Source organism: Amphibalanus amphitrite, unplaced genomic scaffold, assembly GCF_019059575.1.
Source record: "Amphibalanus amphitrite isolate SeventyFive unplaced genomic scaffold, NRLGWU_Aamphi_draft 000251F_arrow, whole genome shotgun sequence".
Taxonomy (NCBI): domain Eukaryota; kingdom Metazoa; phylum Arthropoda; class Thecostraca; order Balanomorpha; family Balanidae; genus Amphibalanus; species Amphibalanus amphitrite.
Window position 1 is genome coordinate 670,624 of NW_024881746.1, and position 27,571 is coordinate 698,194.

At 46.3% G+C, this 27,571-nt stretch overlaps 1 protein-coding gene across 1 annotated transcript in view; it reads left to right on the forward strand.

The window, feature by feature from the left end:
- Positions 1-2,617: 2,617 nt before the first annotated feature.
- LOC122386438 overlaps positions 2,618-27,571 on the forward strand; it is a 41,620-nt gene continuing 16,666 nt past the window's right edge. The window contains exon 1 of the mRNA XM_043375617.1: positions 2,618-2,845. Within this exon, the coding sequence (XP_043231552.1) occupies positions 2,674-2,845 (172 nt within the window). The 5' untranslated portion in view covers positions 2,618-2,673. The remainder of the gene's footprint in view (positions 2,846-27,571) is intronic.

Here is a 27,571-nt window from a genome sequence, read left to right on the forward strand (position 1 = left end):
GTGGGCGCCCACCATGAGCACTCGGCTGGTGAAGCCAAGCGGCACAGGTATCCGCCGGGGGCGGTGGACCGGGTCAACGGAGAGCGATACGAGCTTGACCTCTGGCCGGCCTCCACCTGCCTCGACCCAATTGTCAGCCGCTGGTGCCTGCGTCATATAGCAGTTTCCTTCTACCGCTGGCGTAGGATCGTGCTAGAGCGTACTTTTCATGATACAGGCCATGACCTCACTGCTGGGGTCCTCAAACTGAATGGAATAGTTCGCCGAGCCGCCGCAGCGCATGACGCGATACTTTCAAGAGAGACTATGCGTCCCCAGCCGTCCCCAGCCGGTACGTCCCCAGCCGGTACGTCCCCAGCCGTCCCCAGCCGGTACGTCCCCAGCCGGTACGTCCCCAGCCGGTACGGCCCCAGCCGGTACGTCCCCAGCCGTCCCCAGCCGGAACGTTCCCCATTGATACATAGGTAGTTTGAACAGCTACTTTTTGTTCGTTTTGAAATACATCGTTTTGATATGCAAGATGACATGATTCGGTGTAAAATGTCACGGTCCCTGCAATACACAGTATCACTTCGCTGTAAGTCCGACATAACGCTGTAGGTGTGTCAGATTCTTCTCAATGCCAGAGCGTTTTTCCTAATGCGAGCGGCCAGGAGGCGGGTGTATGACCCCCTGGCGATTGACTTATATGACATCTAGAAACACGATATTTAAAGGGTAGGTACTAGATGGACCAATAAAAATGTCCCTCCTGTTCAACATTGGTAAACCTTGGTGTTAGCGAGCAAATACGTTGGTATTTTTAGGTATTTTCGCAAAGACGGCCGGCGCTCGGAGCGCGGCGGTCGGTCCGCCGCGCCGCGCCGGGCACATATGTGTCATCTGGCCAGGGCTGCGGAGTCGGAGTCGGAGTCGGAGTCGGAGTCGGTCGGAGTCGACAGTTGTGACCGGAGTCGGAGTCGAAGTCGGAGTCGATTTTAGAAACCCGAGCCGGAGTCGGAGTCGGAGTCACCGAAAATCTGTCGACTCCGCAGCCCTGCTAGGTCTGCGGAGTCGGAGTCGGGAGTTGGAGTCGGTCGGAGTCGACAATTCTGCCCGGAGTCGGAGTCGGAGTCGGAGCTGGTTTTTGAAAGCCGGAGTCGGAGTCGGAGTCGGAGTCGCCGAAAATCCATCGACTCCGCAGCCCTGCATCTGGCCCCTGTCCTGGTTCTCAGGCCCACGTGTTGTGCTACCACGAGGGCTGAGACGGGACGGGGGCCCGACAGTCTTCGACGGGACTCCACCGGTGCGCGACGGCCCGGTGTCATACGACGTGGCCGACGCGGCCTTACGTACGACAAGGCCGACGTGGCCATACGAGAACGATTCAGTGAACCGCATTTGTGACCACATATTTTTTGCATTTTAACCGTTTCCATTTCATTCAAGAATAGACTTTTACTTATTTATGTATAAAAGCTTTTCATTCCCCCCCCCTCCCGCTTAACGCTCGTCACCGTTGCCCCCCCCCCCCGCGCCATTTAGTTCCTGTTGGAGATAGAGCTTAGCGCTAAAGACCAAAAAGATTCTTTGGGAAGAGACGAATCCAATGATACCCAGTTTTACCTTCTCAGGTCAGTCATTGACCTTCCAGGTCAGGTCAAACTAAAAAATGTTGCTGTTTTGGGTCACCGTTGGATATCAAGTGCGCTGCTTATCATATACCGATGACGATGCCGTTTTCTGGTGCCAAGCCAGCTAGAACCTCTTTGTCACACTATCCGACCAGGTTTTTGCTGCTGAGGTCATTTCAGGTCAAGTTAGGTCAAGGTCAATTAAATGTGTTTGTATGTCTGTGTGTGTCTGTGTGTATACTGATGTGTGCACCGATTGTTTATGTGTCCATATTACATGAAATCATGATGTGTGAAGCTTTTACCAAAAATGCAGTAAAAAACTTCACGAAAAGTAAATTCAGCCTGCCTAAAACGCAATTATTTTAGATGGCCTAGGCTGACCTTGACCCTGACCTTGACATCTGTACATCGTCGATTATCATGTTCCATGATAGGTGGGAGGTAAGACTGGCAAAAAAAGCCGACAGCAAGGTGCGAAAAGCTCACAAGGCCCATAGCCAACGCAAGATGTTGAGAATTGGTCATATGGGTCATGACATGACCTGAAAAACAAGGTCATATCTCCGAAACCAAAAACCACAGAAACTTCAAGAAAGGATAGAGGAGCAGCTTTACGAAAAATCAGACTTCTAGCTCTAACAATGTTGAGTGCAGAGCAGAAAGACTACCTGGGGGGGGGGGGGGGGGGAAGGTGGTTACCACCACCCCATGTGCGGGCGAGGGTTAATCAATATCCCCTCCCCAACTCCTGACCGGGCGAGGGATGAGATGTAGGTCCGAACCCTCCAACTTGTCGAGACATCCACTGAGATCATAGACTCGCCTCTTCCATCCCTGCACATGTCTGCTCGTCACTATGTTTTGTTTTGACGAGTTGCATGAGTTGTCCCGGGTACTGGGGAAGGGAAGGGGAGGGGTGGGGGGACTGCACATCGACCGGCGGCCCGTGTTGTCCCTGTAACCCTAGTGACCCCCACTGACGTCATCAGTCTGGAACACCGCGCCGCCGACTCACTGAACACGATCGATTCTGCCGACACACCGACTCGCGGTGTTGATGTTCGACGCACTTCCAGACGGGGACAAAGGCCGACGGAGGAGTGGGAGCCGCACGAGCTGCACTGCGTCCACCGGCCGGTTCAGTCGACAGAGCGGGTGGTCCAACAGTGTGTGGACGGTACTGAGCTCTGTCCACCGGAGCCGACCACGGCGGAGGCGGCGAATATCAGGTGAGCAGGACCGACCTGTGTGTGAGGGGGGGGGGTCTGTGTGTCCCTGTGTCTGTTGTTGAGTGTGTTTTGTGCGTCTGTGTCTATAGTCAGACCATAGGTGTTTGTGTAACGGTGTGTATGTGATTCTGTGAGTCTTTGTGTGTCTTCTCTGTGTGCTAGCCCGCGCCCCGCTGGGGGGGGCAGAATCTGCCCCCCCCCCCCTCCCGTTTTTCGCCAATAACTTCTAAACGCGTTACGCCAGCGACGTCAAACTTTCAGTACCTTATCATACATCAATTTGACACGTTTCCTGAAAATTTGAGCGAAATCCGTCGGAAAATTTTTGAGAAATTGACGTTTTAGTGACGTCATGTTCGCCATTTTCGCCTCAAAAACGGCAAAATTTCAAACGCCGCTAACATCTTCATTTTTAAAGGAATCAAGACGTAACAAAAAAGGTTATACGTGATTCTACTTTGTCTATCAAATGGCTATCTCGGTTTTTTTAAAATTTTGGATTTTGGCCAAAAATTTTCCCAAAAAACTGACTTTTTTGGGAAAATATTTATAAAATCCAAAATTTTGAGTTTATCGAAAAAACCGGAATATATGTCAAAGAAGTGGTCCATGTGCACCTACATACCATTTTTTAGAAGAATCGGTTCAAAAATGTGGGAGTTATTCAAAATTTCATGACGTCACGACACACAAATTTTTGGAAAAATGATTTTTTTTTGAAGTTCTAGACCTCGTACGGAAACAAAAATAGCACCATTCGATTCGCCGTGAAAAACTGCATCGGATAGACACCTTTTTAGGCCTTAACAACCAACTTCAAAATTTGACCTCACTTGACCTGACCTTGACCTGACCTCGACCTGATATTCATTCAGAGGTGGTCCACATCACTTATTGAGTGTGCCTATTGAATTCCATGAGTAAAATGACCCATAAAACATGTGTCGCACATGCCCTTTTCTATATTTTGTTTTTGGTGACCTGACCTGACCTGACCTGACCTTGACCTTGACCTTTGAATGACATTGTGTGCAACGAATATTGTCTTGGTAGTCTAAGAACACGTTTTGGGCAATCAGTCTCAGTCCATTCTTCGGCAACTACGGTGCAAGGCCGATACTGTAGAAACTTGCATTTTGTACCCTTGACCTGACCTTGACCTGACCTCTGACCTACTTAAGCAAAAAAATTTGGGCTCTTAAGATCCGCCTTGTTGAGAGCTTTCGATTGCCGTTTTCCCCGTCTTTCTACGACCATCGGTTCGGAAGTTAGACAGGGGGGGCAGAATCTGCCCCCCCCAGCAGGGCGCGTATGGCTGAATAGCCCAGCGGGGCGCGGGCTAGGTAGTAGGTAGTAGGTACCCGTCTGAGTGTTTGGATGTCTGTGCTTACATGCATTAACTAGGGGGAGGGGAGGGCATAGGCGGCGGAACGCTAATCAACGGGGAACCGTGTCCCCTTGATTTCGGCATTTTAACATAGCCCTATGGGCGTTGCATGAAAAGAATGGAACTAAAAGTCGAAAATGCCCCCCCCCTTAATTGAAGGTGTTCCGCGCTACTGCAAGGCGGAAAATGTCCCGCAGTGGCTGTCAGTTGCCCCTGCAGTGACGAGATTTTGCACACCCTGTAGGAGTAAATATAAGGCACTTCAAATATTCTCCAAGCTGTCAAACCCGATGTGAAAGTCAATCAATTTTCTGTTTCATTTTCATATTTTGTCGCTCGTGTTTACACTGTTCTTAGTCTAATGTCGTAGAGAACATCCAGCGGCGTATCCACAATCTTGAGATTACCTTTACCTTAGGGTACCCAGTGGAAACTTTTTAGCCCGCACCCTGGTGGGGGGTATTTTTGCCCCCCCCCCCCACTTCCAGTCGTTTCGCATTATCTCTCAAACTAATGCGCCGATCGCGCGAAAATTTCAGTACCCTCTTGTAAATCGATTTTACACATTGGCCGTTTTCACGACGGAATAGCAGGCATCTATTTAATCCCCATTTGATCCTTAAGTTCCTCAGGAATTTTAGTAGTTCTTTTTAGTAGGTTCCCCAGCTTTCGAATGAATGGTGCGTTAGTTTGCTATTTTTCTATTAAATATCACATCGATTTACTTTATCTAAGGATTTATCACCAATATCAACATAAAGCGTAAGCACAATTATAAAATTATGATATTATTAAATACTAGTACAATAGTTAAAAAAAGATACTGAGTTGCCAGGCTACAAAGAATACATTCATTTATGGCGCACGACAGACATTTAGAAAGCAGCGCCCTGTTTTATTGCACGCTGCTAGCCGCTTCCATTGGGTTTTGCAGGCCGTCGTCATTGGTCGTTACACGTATGATGTCACGCGACTTGTGGCCTGTCACGGCTCTTTAATGATCTCCACTAAATGAATGCAACAATGGCCTTTTAACCCTCGCCGGACCTATTGGTTTTCTACATACGCGCCGGCCGAGGGGGGGGGGGCGGGTACGACCCCCCCCTCGCCGTTTCGCCCCTGGTGGAGCTAGCGCGTCGCGGAAAAAACGAGCGTGTGCGCCGTTACGAGACGCAGAGATTGGTACCCGATTTTAAGGTCCTAGGTCAACCGGTGACCTCTGAGGTCAGGTCAAGCGCCCCAAGGTACGGTTCAGTTTTTGGTGAATAACTTCGCAAAAAATGGCCGCAGAGCGCCGATTTTGGCAGCATCGTGTTCGCCTCGCTCAGGCGCGTCGAATGGTATACTTTTTGTCCGGGTCAGGTCAACTTGGGGTGTTGACCTCAGGTCAAGGTCAGGTCAGCACCCCCAGGTCACGAAGTTGGTCGAAAGAGGTCATGTCGCATATCATTCGATTCGGCAGACCTTCCTGAGTCCATTGGTGGCTTTCTCGACTCGCTAGCTCAATTTGATCATGAGTTATTGACGAAAAACTAATATGACCTTGATGACGTCATAAATGACGTCACGGAAGGTCAACATTGCAAAAGTGACGCATCTAACCTTGCAAGGATTGCATCAAATCACGATTCTGTGTGCTTGATGTAGTTGGAGATCGTTCCCGGCGCCAGAATAGCAGTTTGAATTTTTCCCCATTGACTTATAATGGTGAGGTCACGAAAATGACCTGACCTCATATGACCTTTAGAAAAAATCCGAGATATACAAGTTGTGGGACTCATAATGGATACTAGATCCTGCAAGTTTCATTTCCCTGTGACATCTCCTCTGGCAGTGAGGGCGTTGCGAAGTTGCGACATCTGAAGACCGTGCAGAGGTTCACTTATGACGTCATAGGTCAGTGACCTGACCTGACCTAAAAATGCGGTTGGTGTCAAAAGATCCGGCTTGGATCAAAGGTCAGGTATGCCAAGTTTCAGCTCTCTATCGCCAGCGTGTTCGGAGCTATCGCGAAAAAACCCTATGGGGGGGGGCGGCACCCGCCCCCCCCCCCCCCCTCGGCCGGCGAGGGTTAAGTTGATCTCTGTGGCCATCTGTCTATGGAGCGACCAATATGAAAGTTGGGTGAATTTACCGGGGTTACATGACTATGAGCAAGCAAATGTGTATCAGGAATGGATTTAGGTGGAGAATTGCGCTGGACCATGAGTGCTCGAACGCTCCCAATTCCACGCCGGTTTGGCTTTGGAGCCGAGACAGACGATGCGGGTCAAGGTCACCGCTGGGGTAACGGTGGATTGGGTGCGCCCGAGCACCCGTAACGCGGCACAATTCTCCATCTATGGATTTTCCTATTCGCTCAGCATTGTGATAGGCGTTCGTAATAGCATTTACTCTGCTCATGTACCTATCCCCGGTTATTTAAAAGAAGTTTTTGTGGGGGAATATCACGGCTTTAGGTACTCGGTGGCCCTATTCACGACTTTCAAAGAATGCTCCGATAACTAAACACCGCACAGACCTACTGCATTAGTGAATCTGACAGAATGTCTGTGGAATTACATCCCCCTCACCACACCCCTAAAAACTCATCCAGTGTCCAAAACCACTTTTATCGACTCGCCAAAAAAAAACACACACACACACACACACACATACACACACAAAGCATGGGGCATGTCAGCTCTCAGTTCATTTATTATTGTCTTTACCATGGTTCAATTGCATTGCGCGATTTAAAGCACGTGAGTGCCTATAGTATATATGTAGAAAATAATATCTACAGCAAAACATCCAAAATTACAAAGGCTACAATGCTTAAAAAGTAGGTTCATCAAGGAAGCCCATTTTTACTTGCGTTGTGTTCCCAACCATGCGATTCCAACGCGGGCTATTCGCAACGTCTGTTAATTCGTTAACAACTGACAAGCCGCCACCGCTACCACTTATTCATAGATGGTTGATATCGCAGCTTGGGCGTCAGCAGCGCGGCCCACAACGCGTCGGCGCCAGCGCACGCAGCTGTTGGCACTCGGCAGCCGGTGTTGCGACTTAACGGCCGGCCGGCCCCATGAAGGAGAAGCTCTTGGTGAAGCTTTGTGATCGCCTCATAGCCGCCTTGGATGTCATCTTTCTTGGCAGATCCATCCGTTCAGATGGTACGGTGCAGTCTGGATAAAGGACGAAGTCCAACGCCGCTAACCCCGCGACCGCCACCCCACAACGTGGCCGCAGACCGAACGGGCGTGAGGGCCGTAAGGGCCACCCCGCCATCCGGTAGGTGGCTGAGCAGCCGGGCGCAGCGGCGCCTGGGCGGCGGCCGCGCTGAGATGAAGTCCCAAACCGCCATGTCGCCATCACCGCCATCACCATTGCTGCAGCTGTTCCCAACCGCCTCAATCGCCGCCGTTTTGCCAGCAGTCGCGCCGCGGAATGGCAGAAGCTCCAGAGTAGCCTCCAGCGCCCCTCTCCGCACGTGTGCAGGTGCACTGCGGCCGCCGGGTCCGACGTCCAGGCAGAACATGATATTTCCATGCTGCTCCGACGGTGGGCTGGTCTTGTTTGGGCGTTCCTCCACTGCGACGTCGGTCACGCCTGCCCCGGCCAGGGCGCAGAGGCCGACGTGTCACCATCCGGTTGCAGTCCTCAGTCGGGTCGCAACGTGTACCTCTTCCGCAGCGTGGAGCGCGCTCCCGCTGGGCAGCGATACAGCCAAAAGTAGCATAGCATGCAGGCGGCCAGCGCTGCGCCGGACAGCGGACCCATGCCGAGGGTATGCCGGTCTCGGCCATTAGCGGGGTCGTCGGGGCCGAGGCTGTACATACAGCTGGTGACCGCGTGAGCCGCCAATCGAAGCTCACGGCTTATAAGCTCGACGCGGGCATCACACCCCGTCCCGATGGGAGCTCCACGACGCCGCCGCGAACTCCAGCGCGGCTCGCAGCGCGAAGACCAGTACGGACGGCCGGGGCAAACGGCGTGCGGGAGTCGCAGGCGACGTTCTGCGGACAGAAAGGGTTGGGCATAAGCTGGTCGGCAGGACACTCTTGAGCCGAGCCTTTGATGTAATTACAGATGATCCAGAAGCATGCACAAAAATTCATGAAACACTATTCTCATTTATGTATTTGCTACATATGATATGATATACCAGCTCATGATCAGTGACGCATTCTGGGCAATATGTTCTAAAGTGAAGTAACTGAAGTTACAGCTTAAAAGCTTAAAAAAACAGCTTAAAAAAACACACACACATTCGATAGCTTATGAGAATAACATGCCTTGTGTGCTTAATGCAGGAAAATATTTTTTCACTTTTTTAGAAACAGCAAAAGAGTTGTCAACAACCCATGTCAACTATCTAAACAATTTTTATGGAAACTGCTCTAGCTAGCTTAAAGTTCCACAACGTTTCCGGAGCACCGTACCCAAACTCAGTTCATGTTACAAGAAAAACAGTAATAATGCCTCCTAATTTTGAATGAAATATAGGTATGAGTAATTTGATTTGGAAAGCAACAAATTTCCGCACATCATTTTAGCAAAATTACTATTTTCTTCAGCCATCAGGTTACACAAAACTATAGTAAACTTTATGATCTAGTTTACAAAAAACCAAAGCCCCGATTTTAACAAATGTAGATAAAATTTAAACAATTTTAAAAAATGTATCGTGGAGAAAATGAAAAGTGTAGATTTATAAAGCCGGGATATTTCAATTTCACGGATTAGGCACTTAAAGAAATATCTTCACCTTTCTTTGAGCAACCAGCCTTCACCCAAGTTTTACACGAATGTAGTGAAGCAGACAATGTGGCAACTAAAAATTGTGATGGTTTGAGATAATTATGACGGTAAAAGAAAAAGCAACACAAGGTTCCTTACCCTCGTTTTTTCACATGGGTTCAGATGAGGCTTCAACTGTTGCCGACCTGAGGAGCTATAGGGACTTGAGCTTTCCAAAGCTCAATTTCTAAGGGCACTGAGCAGTGTTTGGCTTTCACACGAATGCGATAGTAAGTTATATGAAGTTGGCAAAGCAAGCAAAGCAAAGCATGATGCCCCGCGCGTCCGCCCGCGACCACGCCCCGCGTCCGACTCCCGACCGCCGCGTGACCCGAGGCGCCCGGCGGTCACGTGACCTACCGGCCGGGACTGCAAACGGCCTTCACCACCATTCTTGTATGACGTCATATCCTACTGAGGTGCTGATTGGTCGGAATTAGATACCTGAAGGTAATTATCTGCCGTAGTTATTTTTGTTTCATTGTTTTGCGTGTTTTCTTATATGAAATGTAATTAAAAAATTTGTCATATTTTAATCACCATTAAAACATAACTGAATAGGTATAAAAGAGAACTCGATATATACTTTCCTTGTTTTTAAGAATTCCGGAATTAGATACCCGAGGGAGCAAAGAGGGAGCAAGTTGCCACGCTGATTTAATACCTCATAGTCGAAAGGTGGGCTACTAGAACCAAAAATTGCTGTGTTTGTAAATAAATAAGTGATTTGAGGGCAAAAAATGCCCAGATTTAAACTTCTAAAATTATTTTGAACATAAAATATTTCAGTTTGAGGGATGTTAAGGCCTCTAAGGGTAGGTACTTTTTAGGTATCAAATAAGTTCCTCTGCGAAAGTTCCGTCGTGAAAACGGCCATTGTGATCTTTTTTCCACATCCTATGATAGGTTGGCCGTAAATGACGTCAGAGTGACGTCATGTTCAGGCATTTCCGACCCAAAAGAGGTTTGGTGAGAAGAGCTGTCAAACCCAAAGTTTTGAAGAAAGATAAAAATGTTAACCTTCGCCCCAGTGGGGGGGGGGGAGGGGGACGTTTTTTGCGTGTCAATAAAAATCCGCGGCGCGTAGCGCCACGCCGCTTGGGGTAGCTTTTTGCACATCAATTTTGGACAATGTGTAAAATGTTTGACTCCAGGTCATGTCAGGTCAGGTCACCAGGTCAAGTTAACTGACCAAGCCTAAAAAAGTTTGCAATCATGTCCAGCCTGCAGTGTTTGTCAGAGAGATTTTAAACTTGGTGGATTGCATGATGTCATAGGTGCCTACAATTTGTATATCTCGGATTTTTTTATATGCGTGACCTAAGGTCAGGTAAGTGGCGTGACCTTGCCATTATAAGTCAATGGAGAAAAACGAAAATGCCTCTAGATCCGTGTGTACGCATAGGAACAGTCCAAATATTTCAGAATCACAATGATTTGGACCACCCGTGACGACCAACGTGTCTTTTTTGCTGATAGCCTCTAGAAAGGTCATCCGAGGTCATTTGAGGCTACAAACAGATTTTTGTCAATAACTCGCGATTGGAAAGAGATAGAATGCTGGGGTTGGCCTCATTGTGTTTGTCTTGTTGAGACGCATTGACTGATGTGCAACAAGACCTTTTCCGGTCAGGTCATGACCTTGACCTGAGGTCAAATTTTGAAGTTGATCTTTCAAGGTCAAATTATAGTTCTTTCGACGCGTCTCGGGGAGAAGAACGCGATTCTGGCAATAGAAATGTCCTAGCTTTTTTAACCCTCGCACGACCAGGCCATTTCTCATAACACGAACGACCAGGGGGGGGGGGGTTGTTACGACCCCCCTGGCGTTTCGAAACGAAAGGTCGTAGAGCTTAGCGGATAAAAACCAACGGATTGCTCTCAACGAGATCTCGCGATTGGTGGTATATTTTTTGGTCCTAGGTCAACATTTGACCTACTTATGACCGGTCAAAGGTCAAATTTTCCGAAAAAAATCAAACTTTTTCAACTTTGCGCAACGATTGCGGCAAAACGGTGAGAGATATTAACTTCAAACCTTCAGCAACGTATTCCCCACTCAATGCTGCATCATATATGGTGTTTTTGGTGTATTTACCCTATAAAAGTAAGAGGCCTATTGCTGATGAGTGATATGGTGTCACATCACCCTCCGGTGTTTGTCCCGATTCGTCGGCTGTTGACCACTGCTCCGCTATAAATACTGTAGGTAACGACTCAGAAAAGTGTATTTCCAACTTCCAACAATCAATTCACAATGTGGATAGCATCAGAAGAAAACCTCGGGACTCGGTACACACTTCGTGAAAATCCGGCCGGAGGCTGTACCTCTTATGACGTCATAACTCTGTGACCTGACCTGACCCGGTCAATTTTTTTGCACCACACGATAGCCAATGCTTGCCCCAACATGCATGGGAAGTTTCATCATGATCCATCAAACAATGTGGGTGTCACCGGCAGAAAACCTAGGGATTCGGCGCACACGTTTGGTAACTGTCGGCCGGAGGCTGTACCTCTTATGACGTCATAACTCCGTGACCTGACATGACCCGATCAATTTTTTTCGGCAAAAGATGCGCAAAGGCTGCCCCAGAGGGTATTGAAAATTTCAGCCCGCTACGACAAGCCGTTTAGCGTGCACTTCGAAAAACCTCAGGGGGGGTTGATACAACCCCCCCCCCTAGGCGTTCTAGGGTTAAGTCAAAAGTGATTGTCGAAAAACACTTTTCGTAGGAACAGCTATTTGTAGAGTTTTTGCTCTCTGGAGGCTAAACCGTTGACCTGAGGTCATTTTTGATAAGAACCTTATCAAAAGAAGAGCTCAAAAGCTATTGATTGCTTTTCCCAGCGTTTTTCTAGCTATCATAGTTCCTGGGATAATGGCATGTTTTCTGAAAAATATAATGACAATTCGCAAATTTTGACCTTTGATGACCTCTGGTGATCCCAATATTGCTTTAAGATGAAAAATGACCAAAAAATACTTTCAAGCATACGCATCGAGAGCTATCGACTGCTTTTTGCCGCGTCTTTCTAGCCCTCTTAGTTTTTGAGTTAGAGATGGGTGGTAACATATGCCCCCCCCCCCTCCCCACTAGGGCGAAGTTGGCTGAGACCGCCACTGGGGCGCGGGTTAAACATGTATTGCACGACACTTTCATATTGTGATCCTCAGTGACCTGACCTCTGTTACCTGACCTGGTATCAGTGACCTCAAATAGCAAAATATGTGTTTCACGAGCAATTCGTGCGCGCCAACGGGGTATGTATGCCCCCCCCCCCACTAGGGCGAAATTGGCTGGCATCGCCACTGGGCCGCAAGTTAAAAAACAAAAAGATATAAAACAAGCACCGGTAAAACACTGCTATCTTTTCTTTTGTATATATATTTTTTTTAACCCCAAAATAAAAAAGTGATTTTTGATATAGACCCCTGAATTAAAAAAAAAACGGATCCTTTTGTTAGCCCACGCCCCGTTGGCGCGCACGAATTGCTCATGAAACACATATTTTGCTATTTGAGGTCACTGATACCATGTCAGATAACAGAGGTCAGGTCACTGAGGATCACAATATGAAAGTGTCTTAAAGTCATTTTTTTCCCAGGAAATTAGTTATGTATAGTCACTTTTCGGATTATTCTCTGGGATAATAATATCTAACTCACAAGTCCATATATTTCGGATGATGTTGCTCACCCTTGGTCACTGGACAAAAATAAAAACAATTACATATATGAAAAACCACACACCAAAAATTATTCCCTAGACGGGTTACATTTTTCAAAAATATATCACTTGCCAAAAAAACTGACACGGTCTTTTAGCTTGCATGTTCCTCTACATAACAAGTAGTGCAACCAATCTTCTATATGGATACCTACTACCTATACTTGTGTCTACAGAGATACATCGGACACTACAGATCAATTTGCACAACCGGGTGTATGTTTAGTTCCTATGGATGACATCTTAGCTCATGTCGACCTATTTCTAAGGGTGAAATCCCATATTGGACTAAGGCCAAATTTTCCTACATCTCTGTTCATGTATGGATCTTTTTCTTTTATTTCTATTGCTTCGCGCACGATTCTCTTTTTCCAAATACTCTCACATGCCAAAGTTTTGCCTTCCATGGGGTGCATGTTTCTACCGCACTGCCTAGTGTGCCGAGCGGGTGCCGACTTTTGTACCCGCCCGTGCTCGATGTCTTTAGCATGCTCGTTGAGCCTGACATCTTTTGGGCGCCCTGTTTCTCCAATGTAAATTTCGCCACATTCACATTGCATTTCATATATCGTACCCTTTTGCTTGGCCTTGGGAATCCTATCTTTCACGTTAACTAGTGACTTTTTTAAAGTTTTTGACGAATGCCCTACAATTACGTTGTGAGCGCGTAGAAAGCGGGAGATGGGCTCGCTTACTCCTTTCACATAAGGCATGGAGACATAACGAGGGCGGTTCGCTGGTCGCGGACGGCTGATCGGACCGGACGGCTGGTCCGACCCCGGCGGCGCTGGCTGACCGGTCCCGGACGGCTGGTCCGACCCCGGCGGCGCTGGCTGACCGGTCCCGTGCGGCTGGTCCGGCCCCGGCGGCGCTGGCTGACCGGTCCCGGATGGCTGGTCCGACCCCGGCGGCGCTCGCTGACTGGTCCCGGACGGCTGGTCCGACCCCGGCGGCGCTGGCTGACTGGTCCTGGACGGCTGGTCCGACCCCGGCGGCGCTGGCTGACTGGTCCCGGGCGGCTGGTTCGATCCCGGCGGCGCTGGCTGACCGTTCCCGGACGGCTGGTCCGGCCCCGGCGGCGCTGGCTGACCGGTCCCGGACGGCTGGTCCGGCCCCGGCGGCGCTGGCTGACCGGTCCTGGACAGCTGGTCCGACCCCGGCGGCGCTGGCTGACCGGTCCTGGACGGCTGGTTCGATCCCGGCGGCGCTGGCTGACCGGTCCCAGTATCGGCCAACCAGCCTCATCCAACCACGCACAATCCATCAAGCGCGGAATAATAAAAAAACATGTACGATCGAGCCCGAAATGTCTGCAGCAATGCATCAGCTCGCCACAAAGAAGAAAAGACACTGCAGGATATATTCGCCTTGAACGGCTACCGAGGTGACTTCATTCGAAGATGTTCGGCTGATCAGCCAGCACCGCCGGAGTCGGACCAGCCGTCTGGGACCGGTCAGCCAGCGCCGCCGGGATCGGACCAGCCGTCCAGGACCGGTCAGCCAGCGCCGCCGGGGTCGGACCAGCTGTCCAGGACCGGTCAGCCAGCGCCGCCGGGGCCGGACCAGCCGTCCGGGACCGGTCAGCCAGCGCCGCCGGGGCCGGACCAGCCGTCCGGGAACGGTCAGCCAGCGCCGCCGGGATCGAACCAGCCGCCCGGGACCAGTCAGCCAGCGCCGCCGGGGTCGGACCAGCCGTCCAGGACCGGTCAGCCAGCGCCGCCGGGGTCGGACCAGCCGTCCGGGACCGGTCAGCCAGCGCCGCCGGGGTCGAACCAGCCGTCCGGTCCGATCAGCCGTCCGCGACCAGCGAACCGCCCTCGTTATGTCACCATGCCTTATGTGAAAGGAGTAAGCGAGCCCATCTCCCGCTTTCTACGCGCTCACAACGTAATTGTAGGGCATTCGTCAAAAACTTTAAAAAAGTCACTAGTTAACGTGAAAGATAGGATTCCCAAGGCCAAGCAAAAGGGTACGATATATGAAATGCAATGTGAATGTGGCGAAATTTACATTGGAGAAACAGGGCGCCCAAAAGATGTCAGGCTCAACGAGCATGCTAAAGACATCGAGCACGGGCGGGTACAAAAGTCGGCACCCGCTCGGCACACTAGGCAGTGCGGTAGAAACATGCACCCCATGGAAGGCAAAACTTTGGCATGTGAGAGTAACTGGAAAAAGAGAATCGTGCGCGAAGCAATAGAAATAAAAGAAAAAGATCCATACATGAACAGAGATGTAGGAAAATTTGGCCTTAGTCCAATATGGGATTTCACCCTTAGAAATAGGTCGACATGAGCTAAGATGTCATCCATAGGAACTAAACATACACCCGGTTGTGCAAATTGATCTGTAGTGTCCGATGTATCTCTGTAGACACAAGTATAGGTAGTAGGTATCCATATAGAAGATTGGTTGCACTACTTGTTATGTAGAGGAACATGCAAGCTAAAAGACCGTGTCAGTTTTTTGGCAAGTGATATATTTTTGAAAAATGTAACCCGTCTAGGGAATAATTTTTGGTGTGTGGTTTTTCATATATGTAATTGTTTTTATTTTTGTCCAGTGACCAAGGGTGAGCAACATCATCCGAAATATATGGACTTGTGAGTTAGATATTATTATCCCAGAGAATAATCCGAAAAGTGACTACCTACATGAAAGTGTCGTGTAATAAATGTTTAATGGTCCATTTTACCTGACAAATGTGATTATGTGGGTTATGCAACCTTTGAGGCCAGTTTTAGGCTACGTTCTGGTGAAGGTCAGGTCAAGTTCAGGTCAAACTAGGTCAAATTTTAAAGTAAATATTTTATAAAATAAGTATTGATTCGATGCAGCTCGTCACGGAAGTCTAATCGTGGTCTTTGTTTTGCGCTACGCGGTCACAATTGCTAAAAATGTGTTTTGGAAATCATGTTTAAATTATAAATTGTCATTTTAATTTAACACGCGCAGTGGAAGGGTTGCGAGTACTACGCCCAGTGGAAGGGGGGGCGGATGTCGCCCCCCCCTAAGATCTCAGCTCCCACTGGAGCTAGAACGACGAAATTTGGAGGGTAGGTGGGGGCTATAAGGAACTCTGTTGTGTGTGAATTTCATGACCCTAGGTCAATAACTTCAAGGTCAAATGAGGTCAAATGTGGTAAAATCTGCCATATTAGCGACTTTTTTGCGTTTACACGCCGATAACTCAAAAAGTTACCGGCCGATTTTTTTTAATCTTTCACTGTACGAAAGAGCAAACATTTGTGAGTATGTATGGTGAATTTCTAGATAATCCAACAATAAATATGGCAGTTAGAAGCCTGCGAAGGGTAAGATGTCGCCGGCTGAAGCGGCATCGGCCGACGCGGGAAACGCGGCAATCACAATTTTGTGTTTACACACTCATAACTCAAGTTGTTACCGGCCGATTTTCAAAATTCTTTGACCATATCATTGCTTGTACATTTCTCAGTCTTCTCACCGAATTTGACGCGAATCTAATATAATCAGCGGTAAGGAGCGCGATGTAAAGACGGAACCGTCCCGCCCCGGCACAGTCTACAATTCAGGCGGCGCGTAACGGCTAGCGCCGGCCGCCGCGCCGCCGCGCCGCCGCGGCGGGCAGGATGTTTGACTTTACACCGCTATTACTAGAAAAGTTGTGAACCGATTTTCTTACTTCTTGCACGAGAAGATCCGCAATTCAATTCTGGACAGGTAGCCGAAATTTCACATTGATATTATGCTTGCGGCGCGAGTTATTGGCGAAAAACAGGAGGGGTGGGCGAAATCCGCCCCCCCTTCCACTGCGCGTGTTAAGAAGTTTTTTTTTTCTGCTATAACCCGCGCCCCACTGGGGTCTGTGTATAACACGCCCTACTGGGGGGGGGGGGGCTATTCATAGCCGCCCCTCCTAACTCCGAAACTACTAGGCCGATCGTCAAAATTCAAACGGCGTCTGATAGCCCCGGAAAAACTGTCGAGCGAAACCAAATTTCATTGACCTCGAGGTCACCGATGACGTCACAGGTCAGGTCAAAGGAAAAATTATTAGCACTTTGGCTTGTTCACATTTTGGGCTCTGGCCGCCGTCTTACAAGTCAGATCAGGCTCATTTTTGGTTTCCACACTCGTGAACAGATGCTCTAGATACCTGGAGGGTACCAAACTTGTACTTTGTTTTTCAGGTCAGGGTCAGGTCATCACAGGTCACGAAAATATTATATCATGCGTCGGTCACGTGACACATGTTTTATGGTCCATTTAGGCCATAGATTTCGAATTTGATGTCGTCTATGTCATTCGAGGTCATTTTGAGTCGAATTTAGCTTAGGTCAGGTCACTTTCAGGTCAAAAAAGGTCAAATTTTGAAGTTGAAATTTTTCAACAAAAAAGGTGTCTATTGGATGCAGTTTGAGCTCAGGAACACGATGGTGCCATTCATATTGGTGTGCGATGCCAAATACGTACTGAAAAATTGATTTGAAAAATTAATAATTGTGAATTTTTTGCAATAATGCGTATATCTTGGCCATTTTTGAAGATATTTAGCTAAAACTTGCTAGAGTTAGTCATAATCATGCTTTCTGTCACATATATTCCGGTTTTTTCGAAAAGTCAAAAACTTTTTGAAAAAATATAAAAAATATAAATTTTGAATATTATTATATAAAATTTTCGAAATTTTCAAAATTTTGAAAATCCGAGATAGCAGTTTGATAGCGCGGTCAATTTTGAGTTCTTTCATGCAAAGAAATTGGATCTAGCTTAAAACTGAGCTCTTGGGAGCGATTGCCGTGGTTCAATGTTTTGCGTCGAAATCGGACGAACATGACGTCACTCTGACGTCATTTCCAGCCGACCTATGGTAGCTACGAAGTTCAAATTTTGACACAAGGTGTCAAATTGATGCAGCCAAAGGTACTGAAAGTTTGGCGTCGATCCGTCAAGCGGTTTGGAAGTTATTGCAGAAAAAACGGGAGGGGGGGGGGCTATAAATAGCACCCCCCAGTGGGGCGCGGGATAACTTAGCTAAAAAGAGAGGTATAAAATTATATCTCAAATTTGGTACGTGGATAGAACTTAGAAGACGACAGGGACTATAATATTTATTTCGTTTTTTATTCGAACTTTGAAAACCTTGTGGAATATTTTTTTGCTATTTTATCCATCCTTTATTCTAAGGGGTCAAAATCCAAATTTTGCAAAAGTATGAGATAACAGGTTTATAGTTCTATTAATTTTGCACCTTTTATTTACAAAAAGAAACTTTCTTTGTGTCTTCAAAACTGTAGGCCTGAAAATTGACATCTCTTACCGCGAAACCTTTTTTTGTCGAAAATTTCAGGACATGACGTCTTTCTTACGTCATTTGTGGCCAGCCTATCATAGCTTTTAGGAACTGTTTGGTCACAATGTGTAAAATTAAGCCCGGAAGTGTCCTGAAAAATTGGTGACGATATCTGACAAAACTGGTGTCTGGGCTCAAGTGGGCTGTATCAACTGGCGTCCGCGCTGTCTGCACTGCGGCCAGTGGCAACCCGCCCTACTGTGATCACGTGATGTTGTGACCGCCGACTGGGTCAGTTCCCTGGCTGGCTGGGTCAGTTGGTGCTTGGCAGGCAGCCAATACAGGTCTCTGGTGGACACGAACTCTACACCCACGATGGCCTAGGAGGCCTATGTTAACCTCACAGGGTTCACGATGGCCCATGCACAGTGATGCAAATGGGGTTCACGAGTGGCCATAAATACCAAAAAGTCAAGTTTACGAAACCCAAAGCGTAGTGCTTGGAGGGGATTTCAAGTTCCTAATGAATACCGAAAACGACTGTTATGGCGATGTGCGTGAAAACAATGTAAATGCTAAAAACAAATTTGTATCAGTTTGCAACAAACACAGCTTAGTGGACATATGAAGGCTTCAAAATTCCACACTGAGAGAATTCACGTGGTTCACACCTACACGAAGTAAAGGTTCCAGATAAGACATGTTCTTTGTAAGCAACCACTTAAGTGCGTGCAGCAATCTTCAGATAAAACCTGGTTATCGAACAGACCATAATATTATATCGATGTGTTTGGAAATCGGAAAATCGTAAAGAGGACCAGGATTATGGAAATTCTTTGACTCACTTCTGAACGACGATGACTATATTGAGACAGTTAATGCTTGTATAGGTAGGTAGAACGTTAGAAGAATATGCATTGCCGATTTACACACGAGAATACCTATCGAATGAGAATAACTATGAAGACATACAAATGCAAATCAACATAGACCTTTTCTATGAAACATTACTTATGATGATCAGGGGAGAAACTATCAAGTACTCAAAAATAAAAGCGAGACAACGGCGTGCAAAGGAAACAGAATTGCTGGAACAAATTGCAGCTTCTCACGCACAATATACATACAAACACATACAAACACGAAGATGCTGAAAAATTGGAAAATTATAAATAAAAACTAGAGGAGTTGCGAAAACCTCTAATAGAAGGGCTTATCGTTAGGTCAAGGACGAAATGGCATGAGGATGGAGAGAAATCCACAAATTTTTTTCTTGGCTTAGAGAAGCGAAATTTTATGATAAAAACATCACCGTGCTCAAAGAGGGAGATGAGGTGTATACCCGAACTAAAATAATACTTTAAAAATTTACAGAGGATATATCGAGGAAATACAGCAATGTTCAAGGCATGCCACAAAATGCCAACAAACTGATAGCAGACAATGTATGATCGTCATTAACCCTCGCCCTGGCAGGGCATTTTTCATAACACGGCCTGGCAGGGGGGGGGGGGTCGATGCGACCCCCCCCTCGCGATTGGCTCCTATGGCACCTAGAAACACCAAATTTGGTAGGTAGGTGGGCCCCCTGGAGTTCTCGCCCCTGTGCAAATTTGGTTGCTCTAGATCAATATTTAGGGGGGTTTTGGGGGGTATAAATGTGAAAATTTCGCTAAAAACAGGCCAAAAGTTTTTCGCTTATAACTTTTGATCTAATTAAGATAGAGCAAAACGAAAAGCACCAGTGAACTCAGCACGTCAATGCGCGTCGAATGATATACTTTTTACCTTGCTTAAGTGTACTTAAAGTTTTTCTTAAATTTTAAGTAAACTTAAATTAATAAATTAAGTTAAAGTTAACCAAATTGCATCATATCGCTTATCATTCGATTCGGCTGATCACCAGGAACACAATGATTTCATTTTTTAAGCTCTAGCGTCATTATGTGCCAAGTTATTGGCAAAAACGTCATTTGACCTCAGTTGACCTCATTTGACCTGACCCATGGATAAGTACTCCAAACAAAGAAGCACCAAGTGACCTGCTGTTAAGTACTGTGGTTTCAAAGCACAAAAGTGATAGAACGAAGCGGATATCTCCAGTATTTTCCGAATTTAGTATTTTCCCATAGGCTTAACATTACGACGTAATGACCTCTAACTGACCTCAGGTCAGTGACCTCAAAAAACCCGAACTACATGTTATACAACTCGGTGACCTTAGCACATCCTGAAAGTTTGAAGGAAATCAGTGCAAAACTGTGAGTTGGACAGGTGCAAAAAGAAAATTGAAATTTGACCATGACCTTGTACCGGTTTTTCTGACCTGGTGACCTGACCCAAGGTCACGCGGACCTGAAATTTTCAGGTCATATGTAAAAAGGTTGCCCCATAGGCTGTGCCAAATTTGGCGGCGGTGCGCGCCGCCGTTTTTACGCTATCTTCGAAAAACCTTAGGGGGGGTCGCATCGACCCCCCCTTCTGCCAGGGCGAGGGTTAAACTCTGACGAACATACCATTCTCGAACAGCCACTATCGTTCAAAGGATTGTCTGAAGCCCTGCAAAATATTAAGAAAGGAAGCTCACCGGGATCAAATGGATAAACTGCGTGTTTTTTTTCAAGCGCTTTTGGAAGAAATTGGGACCTTTATGTTCAGGGCAATCGTTTTTTGTACTCAGCGAAAAAAGTTGTTATCGTCACATAGCGAAGGGATCATAACAATGATACCTTAAGCTGGGAAACCCCATGACAATGTAAAGGGATGGCGACCAATAACACTGCTGAACGTTGATTTTAAAATAATGTCTGCCGCAATAGCGAAAAGGCTACAAAGCGTAGCTCACAAACTAGTTGATCCATGTCAAACAGCCTATATGAAGGGAAGGTTCATCGGAGAAAACACACGTTTAATATATGACTTTATAAACCATTTGTTAGACGAAGGTGACTCCGGGCTTATCATGTCGGCAGATTTTGAGGCGGCATTTTATTCGCTATCATGGGAGTTTGATCTTACGTTAAGTCAATATGGTTTTGGAACGAATTTCAGACAAAGGTAAACACATTATACATGAACACAAATAACTTTTCACGCATACTCCTCAACGGATACTTAGGAGAGAAAATACATTTGAAATGTGGGATTAGGCAGGGTGATCCCGCATCAGGATATTTATTTAACCTTCGCCCCAGTGGGGGGGGGGGGGCATATGTTACCACCCTGTCGCGTTTTTTGCGTGTGAATAAAAAAACGCGGCGCTACGCGCCGCGCCGCTTGGGGTACCTTTTGGTACATCAATTTTGGACAATGTGTGAAATTTTTTGACCCCAGGTCATGTCAGGTCAGGTCACCAGGTCAAGTTACCTGACCAAGCCTAAAAAAGTTTGCAATCCTGTCCAGCCTGCAGTGTTTGTCAGAAAGGTTTTAAACTTGGTGGATTGCATGCTGTTATCGGCGCCTACAATTTATATATCTCGGATTTTTTATATCCGTGACCTAAGGTCAGGTCAGTGGCGTGACCTTTCCATTACAAGTCAATGGAGAAAAATGAAAATGCCTCTAGATCCGTGTGTACGCATAGGAACAGTCCAAATATTTCAGAATCACAATGCTTTAGACCACTCGTGATGACCAAGGTGTCATTTTTGCTGATAGCTTCTGGAAAGGTCATCCGAGGTCATTAGAAGCTACAAACAGTTTTTTGCCAATAACTCGCGATTGGAAAGAGATAGAACGCTGGGAATGGTCTCATTGTGTTTGTCTTGTTGAGACGGATCGACTGATATGCAACATGACCTTTTCCGGTCAGGTCATGACCTTGACCTGAGGTCAAATTTTCAAGTTGACCTTTCAAGGTCAAATTATAGTTCATTCGACGCGTCTTGGCAAGGGGAACACGATTCTGGCAATAGAAATGTCGTGGCTTTTTGGAGTCGAAAGTTATTGTCGAAAAACACTTTTCATAAAAACAGCTATTTTTGGAGTTTTTGCCCTCTGGAGGCTAAACCGTTGACCTGAGGTCAATTTTGATAATGACCTTATCAAAAGAAGAGCTCAAAAGCTATCGATTGCTTTTCAATGCGCTTTTCTAGCTACCATAGTTCCTGAGATAGCGGCATGTTTTCTGAAAAATATAATGACAATTGGCAAATTTTGACCTTTGATGACCTCTGGTGACCCCAATATTGCTCTAAGGTGAAAAATGACCGAAATACTTTCAAACTTACGCATTGAGAGCTATCGACTGCTTTGTACCGCGTCTTTCTAGCCCTCTTAGTTTTTGAGTTAGAGATGGGTGGTAACATATGCCCCCCCCCCCCCCACCAGGGCGAAGTTGGCTGAGACCGCCACTGGGGCGCGGGTTAACCTAGCCGTAAACCTACTATAGTTCGTTTTTCTTAAGTTTGCCCTCACTGTAAACGTCTTTTTGAACATAGCACGAGAATCGCTAGCTGAATTACTGAGAAAACTGAATTACTGAGGTTGGCGCACATTGATTTCACCAGATTTCACAGACGATCAATTGAATCAAATTTGTTTACTATTTCACAGACTCATAGCTCGTATTTGCCCATACCTACAGCTCCACAGTGATAGACGACTTCTCAGGAATTATGTCTGAACTAATTAATAAATTGCACGGCGTTTAACATTAACGTTACATCGTCGGTGTTCAAAACTTATTTTGAAAATATTATTCAAATATCTAATACAATGTGCGCCAACCAGTTTTCTCAGTAATTCAGCTAGCGATGCTCGTGCTGTGTTCAAAAAGACGTTTACAGTGAGGGGCAAACTTAGAAAAACGAGCTATAGCACAACAAATTAACCCGCGCCCAGATAAGGTCTGCCGAGCAACGCGGTCTGATGGGGGGGGGCATTTTGGCCCCCCCCCCCCGCTCAGATCTCGAGAACCACGCAACATAGCGACAAGCGGTAAACGTTGTTGGATAGCCCCACGGGGAACTACCTTGTGACCCAATGTCATTGACCTCGGTCAAACCGATGACGTCACAGGTCAGGTCAAAGGTCGAATTTTCACCGTTTACAGGCATTTTAAGAAATGCGTTGTAAAATCGTGTAAAATGCATTTCATTGAAAATCATCGATGGGGAAATGTTCTTCAAACACATATTTTGCTATTTGAGGTCACTGATACCAGGTCAGGTCACAGAGGTCAGGTCACTGGGGGGTCACAATTTGAAAGTGTCGTGTGATACATGTTTTATGGTCCATTTTACATGACAAATGCGATTATGTGGGTCAGACAGACTTTAGGGCCAGCTTAGGTCACGTTTTGGTCAAGGTCAGGTCAAGTTCAGGTCAAGGTCAGGTCAAATTAGGTCAAATTTCAAAGTTGATATTTTTGCATAAAATGGGTATTGATTCGATGCAGCTCGTCACGGGGAGTTCAATGGTGGTCTCCGTTTTGCGCTACGAGGTCTAGAATCGCTAAAAATTGAGTTCAAAAATTTGACGTTATCAATTTTTAATAGTTTTTTCGCTATAACTTGGCCAAAAAAGAGGTATCGATCTAAAATTTGGTATGTATATCGAAGAGCGCAGGGACTATCACATATATTCCGGTTTTTTTCGAAATTCGAAAAAAATGGGAAATTTTTTGAGTTTTTCTAAAAAAAATCATTTTTTTTTTATTTTTGGGGTTCAAAATCCAAAATTTTCGAAAATCAGAGATAGCAGTTTTGTAGCGCCGTATTTTCTCTACACAACCACATAAAGAACTTTAAAATTGCTTGTTAACTGTAGAATTGGTGAGCGTTTCAAGATGTCATGTTTTTTGCTCATTTTTACTCGAACATGACCTCAGTTTGACCTCAATAACTCCTGACCTGAGGTGACCTGTGACTTGAAATTTTGTGTGAAGGTGTCAAATTGATGTCCGGTAAGGTACCCAAAATTTGGCGGCGCTACGCGCCGCCGTTTTCTCGCTATTTAAGAAAAACCACAGGGGGGCCAAAATGGCCCCCCCATCAGGGCGCGGGTTAAGCGATCTGAACTGATGGAAGGGATTAAAATAAATGCCAACCAAGAGATAGGAATATCCCAGTATGCAGACGACACCATACTTTTTATTCATAATTCTCCAGCGTGCTTAAAAGGAGCTTTGAAGGAATTGAACAATTTTTCGGAACTGTCTGGCTTGCGTTTGAACGTATTTAAGTTATCATACATGCAGATTGGTACTCCAATACCACAATCCAATGCGCATCACCATGGAATTCGAGAAGTGGATTCCATGAGAATTCTAGGAATAACATTTACAAACAACAATAAAAATATAACGAAAATGAATTTGGAGCCGAAAATGCACAGCTTGAAAAAGAAATAGCACAGTGGCGAAGAAGAAATATTTCGCCCATAGATCGTATAACGGTGATCAAGTCACTGCTAATCTGCAAATTGGTCCATATTTTTACATCGCTTCCGAATCCTTCTAAAGAAGAATTAAAACATCTTGAAAACATACTATACAAATTTATGTGGGCCAGTAAACGAGATCCTGTCAAACAGTCAAAAATAATTCAAAATTATTCACAGGGTAGGCTTCGAATGCTAGACTTGCTATCGTTTGCAAAGAGTACGAAAATTTCATGGCTTAAAAGGGTATGCACGACAGACTCCATGTGGGGACAGATTATTACAAATAAAATACCAAACGTTTATAATATCTTGAAGTATGGCAGTAAGAACATAACTAAGATTCGTAAAAATATGAAAAATGAATTTTGGAGAGATGTTTTGGAAGCATTTGCAGCCTTTAGCACGGCATGGAGACAGCGGTCACAAATACTGTATGAAAGTATATGGTTTAGTAATTACACAAAATTTAACCCGACAGTTGCTGGGGTATTTCGCCACCCACCGTTTGCTGGGGGGGGGGGGGGCGTTAAACGCCCCCAGCCGATAAGTCGAGAACCAATAGGCGCAGCGAAACGCACGCGGCGGCAAACGAAAGAACGCGACGAGACGCTTCAGATGAGTACTTTAAAGTTGAATTTTGAGGTCACAGGTTGGGTCAAGGTCAGGTCAAACACCTGTAATCGGGCTTTTAGTAGCATGGACTTCAGGACTTCGCAATGGGCGCCTCTCGTCATTAACTCTGTCAAAACGGTGCACAGTCCATCATATAAGGCCTACAAGAGTGTCAGCTCCATGTAGGGGTCAGTCAAGCATAGGTCAGGGTCAAGGTCAGGTCAACCGGATAGGCAAATATCCCTGAAAATCAAAACTGATATTTGCAGCCTGTGACACATGTTTTATGGGTAATTTGGGTCGTAGAACACGATGGTGACATTCATTTTATCATATGTGTACGTGTTTGGCTCAAAAAGTTCAATTTAAGAAATGCATGTATCATGGTCGTTAAGTAGTCACGAGAAATTGCCAAGATTCAGCTCAAGATTTTGGAAAATGCAGAACGATAATCAATAATCGAAGATAGCCATTTGATTGTTCATGGTGTTGGCAGTCTAATGGCGTTTACGGCATGTCTGTATGTCTATTCTGTGATTTTATATGATTTTTTGAACATATGCCGTTTTTGATCGAAAACTCAGAAATCATGACGTCACTAAAACCTCGATATCTCAAAAATTTTCCGACCGATTTTTTTTGAAACTTTGTCACAATACCTACACTTCAATCGATTTCCTACAGGTACCCAAAATTTGGCGCGCCTGCGGCGCGCCGTTTCTTTCTATGGCCCGGCGAAAAAAGTGGGGGCGTTTAACGCCCCCCCGCAACTCGCGGGTTAACCCTCGCCCATGTAGGGGGGGGGGTTGGTGCAACCCCCCCCCCTGAGGCTTTTCGGAAATAGTGCAAAAACGGCGGCGCGCAGCGACGCCAAATTTTGGGTACCTTATGGGGCAAACCTTGCGCATCTTTTGATAAAAAAAATTGACCGGGTCATGTCAGGTCACGGAGTTATGACGTCACAAAGGGAACAGCCTCCGGCCGGATTTTCACAAACTGAGTGCCAGCGCCCGAGGTTTCCTGCCGGTGGTACGGACATCGGTTGATGGATCGTGATGAAACTTCCCATGCATGTTGGGGCAAGTATTGGCTATCATATGGTATAAGAAACTTGACCGGGTCAGGTCAGGTCACGGAGCTATGACGTCACAAGAGGAACAGCGTCCGGTACTATTTTTGAAAAGCGCCCGAACCACTATTTCGCTAATTCTTGTCACCTCAATGGGAATATGCAGCAATATTAGCTTCTATAGGGAGCAAATGGACCTCCCAAATCCAAAAATACAATCAGATTTCAAAAATTTAAATTTTGATTTTTCGAATTTCTGCCGCCGACTGTGACCTTGCCGACTTCTGGCGCTCCCAACGCGCCATTTTTAGAGCTAGGGAAACGAAATACATACCAAACGATAGAGAATTGATCAAGGAACACGATAGTGAAGATTTCAAGTCGATATCTCCCACCGTTTTGCCGCAATCGCCGCGGAAATTTGAAAAAGTCTATTTTTTCCGAAAATTTGACCTTTGACCGGTCAAAAGTAGGTCAAATGTTGACCTAGGACCAAAAAATATACCACCAATCGCGAGATCTCGGCGAGAGCAATCCGTTGGTTTTTTCCGCTAAGCTCTACGACGCTCCGTTTTCAAACGCCAAGGGGGGGGTCGCACCAACCCCCCCCCTGCATGGGCGAAGGTGGCAGATCGCCGTTTACGGGCGAGGGTTAAACTGTCGGTTGTCAATGCTTGGGAGAGAAAGGGAATACGATTTCTAGCAGATCTGATCGATGAAAACACAGACAAGTTACACACCAAAGAAAGCTTAGAAAACACATATTGTATAAAAATGACATTACTGTGCTACATGGCGTGTCATTTCGCGAACTAGCTACCGGAGTTTAGTGTACCTCCTCACCGACAGATGGCAGGACAACTGCGTGAGAATATACCTGAGAAAAACGTAAAAAAGCAAAACAAATATCACGATCATCATTGCAAGCGTACAATAAACCGTCAAGAAGACCACTTAAACGATTTATAGGTTTAAAATGGCGAGTTCGCTAAAATAAGATCCAGCCAACATGCCACGGGCTCGCCCGGCATTCATTGCATGAACAAGGTGAGAACGGACATCGAACATTTCATCGAACATTGCGGGCACATTTTTGAACGGAATGAATCGAAACTCGGTGACAGTAGTCTTCAATGTATCCACCAAGCGGAGCCAGGGAACATTTTTGATAAACCCAATAGTTTCAGAGATATTCAATGATAACCCAGATTTCGTCGCTCCGTCGGCGGCGTTCCCGATGATTTAACATGGGAAAATGAGAATAACTTGCAAAATGTACACGACGATTGCGGGCACAGTTTTAGAGTCTCGCACATAAAAATGGCATCAATATGTTCCAAATTGATCATAGTTTCCTGTACTCGGGATTATCTTTGATAAACCGTCCCGTTCTGCCGCAATCGCCGGTAATGTGACGAATCCGCCCGAAATCCCTATGGCAGCCGGTGCGCCGGAGCGGCCGGCCGCCGGTCGCTAGTTCGCG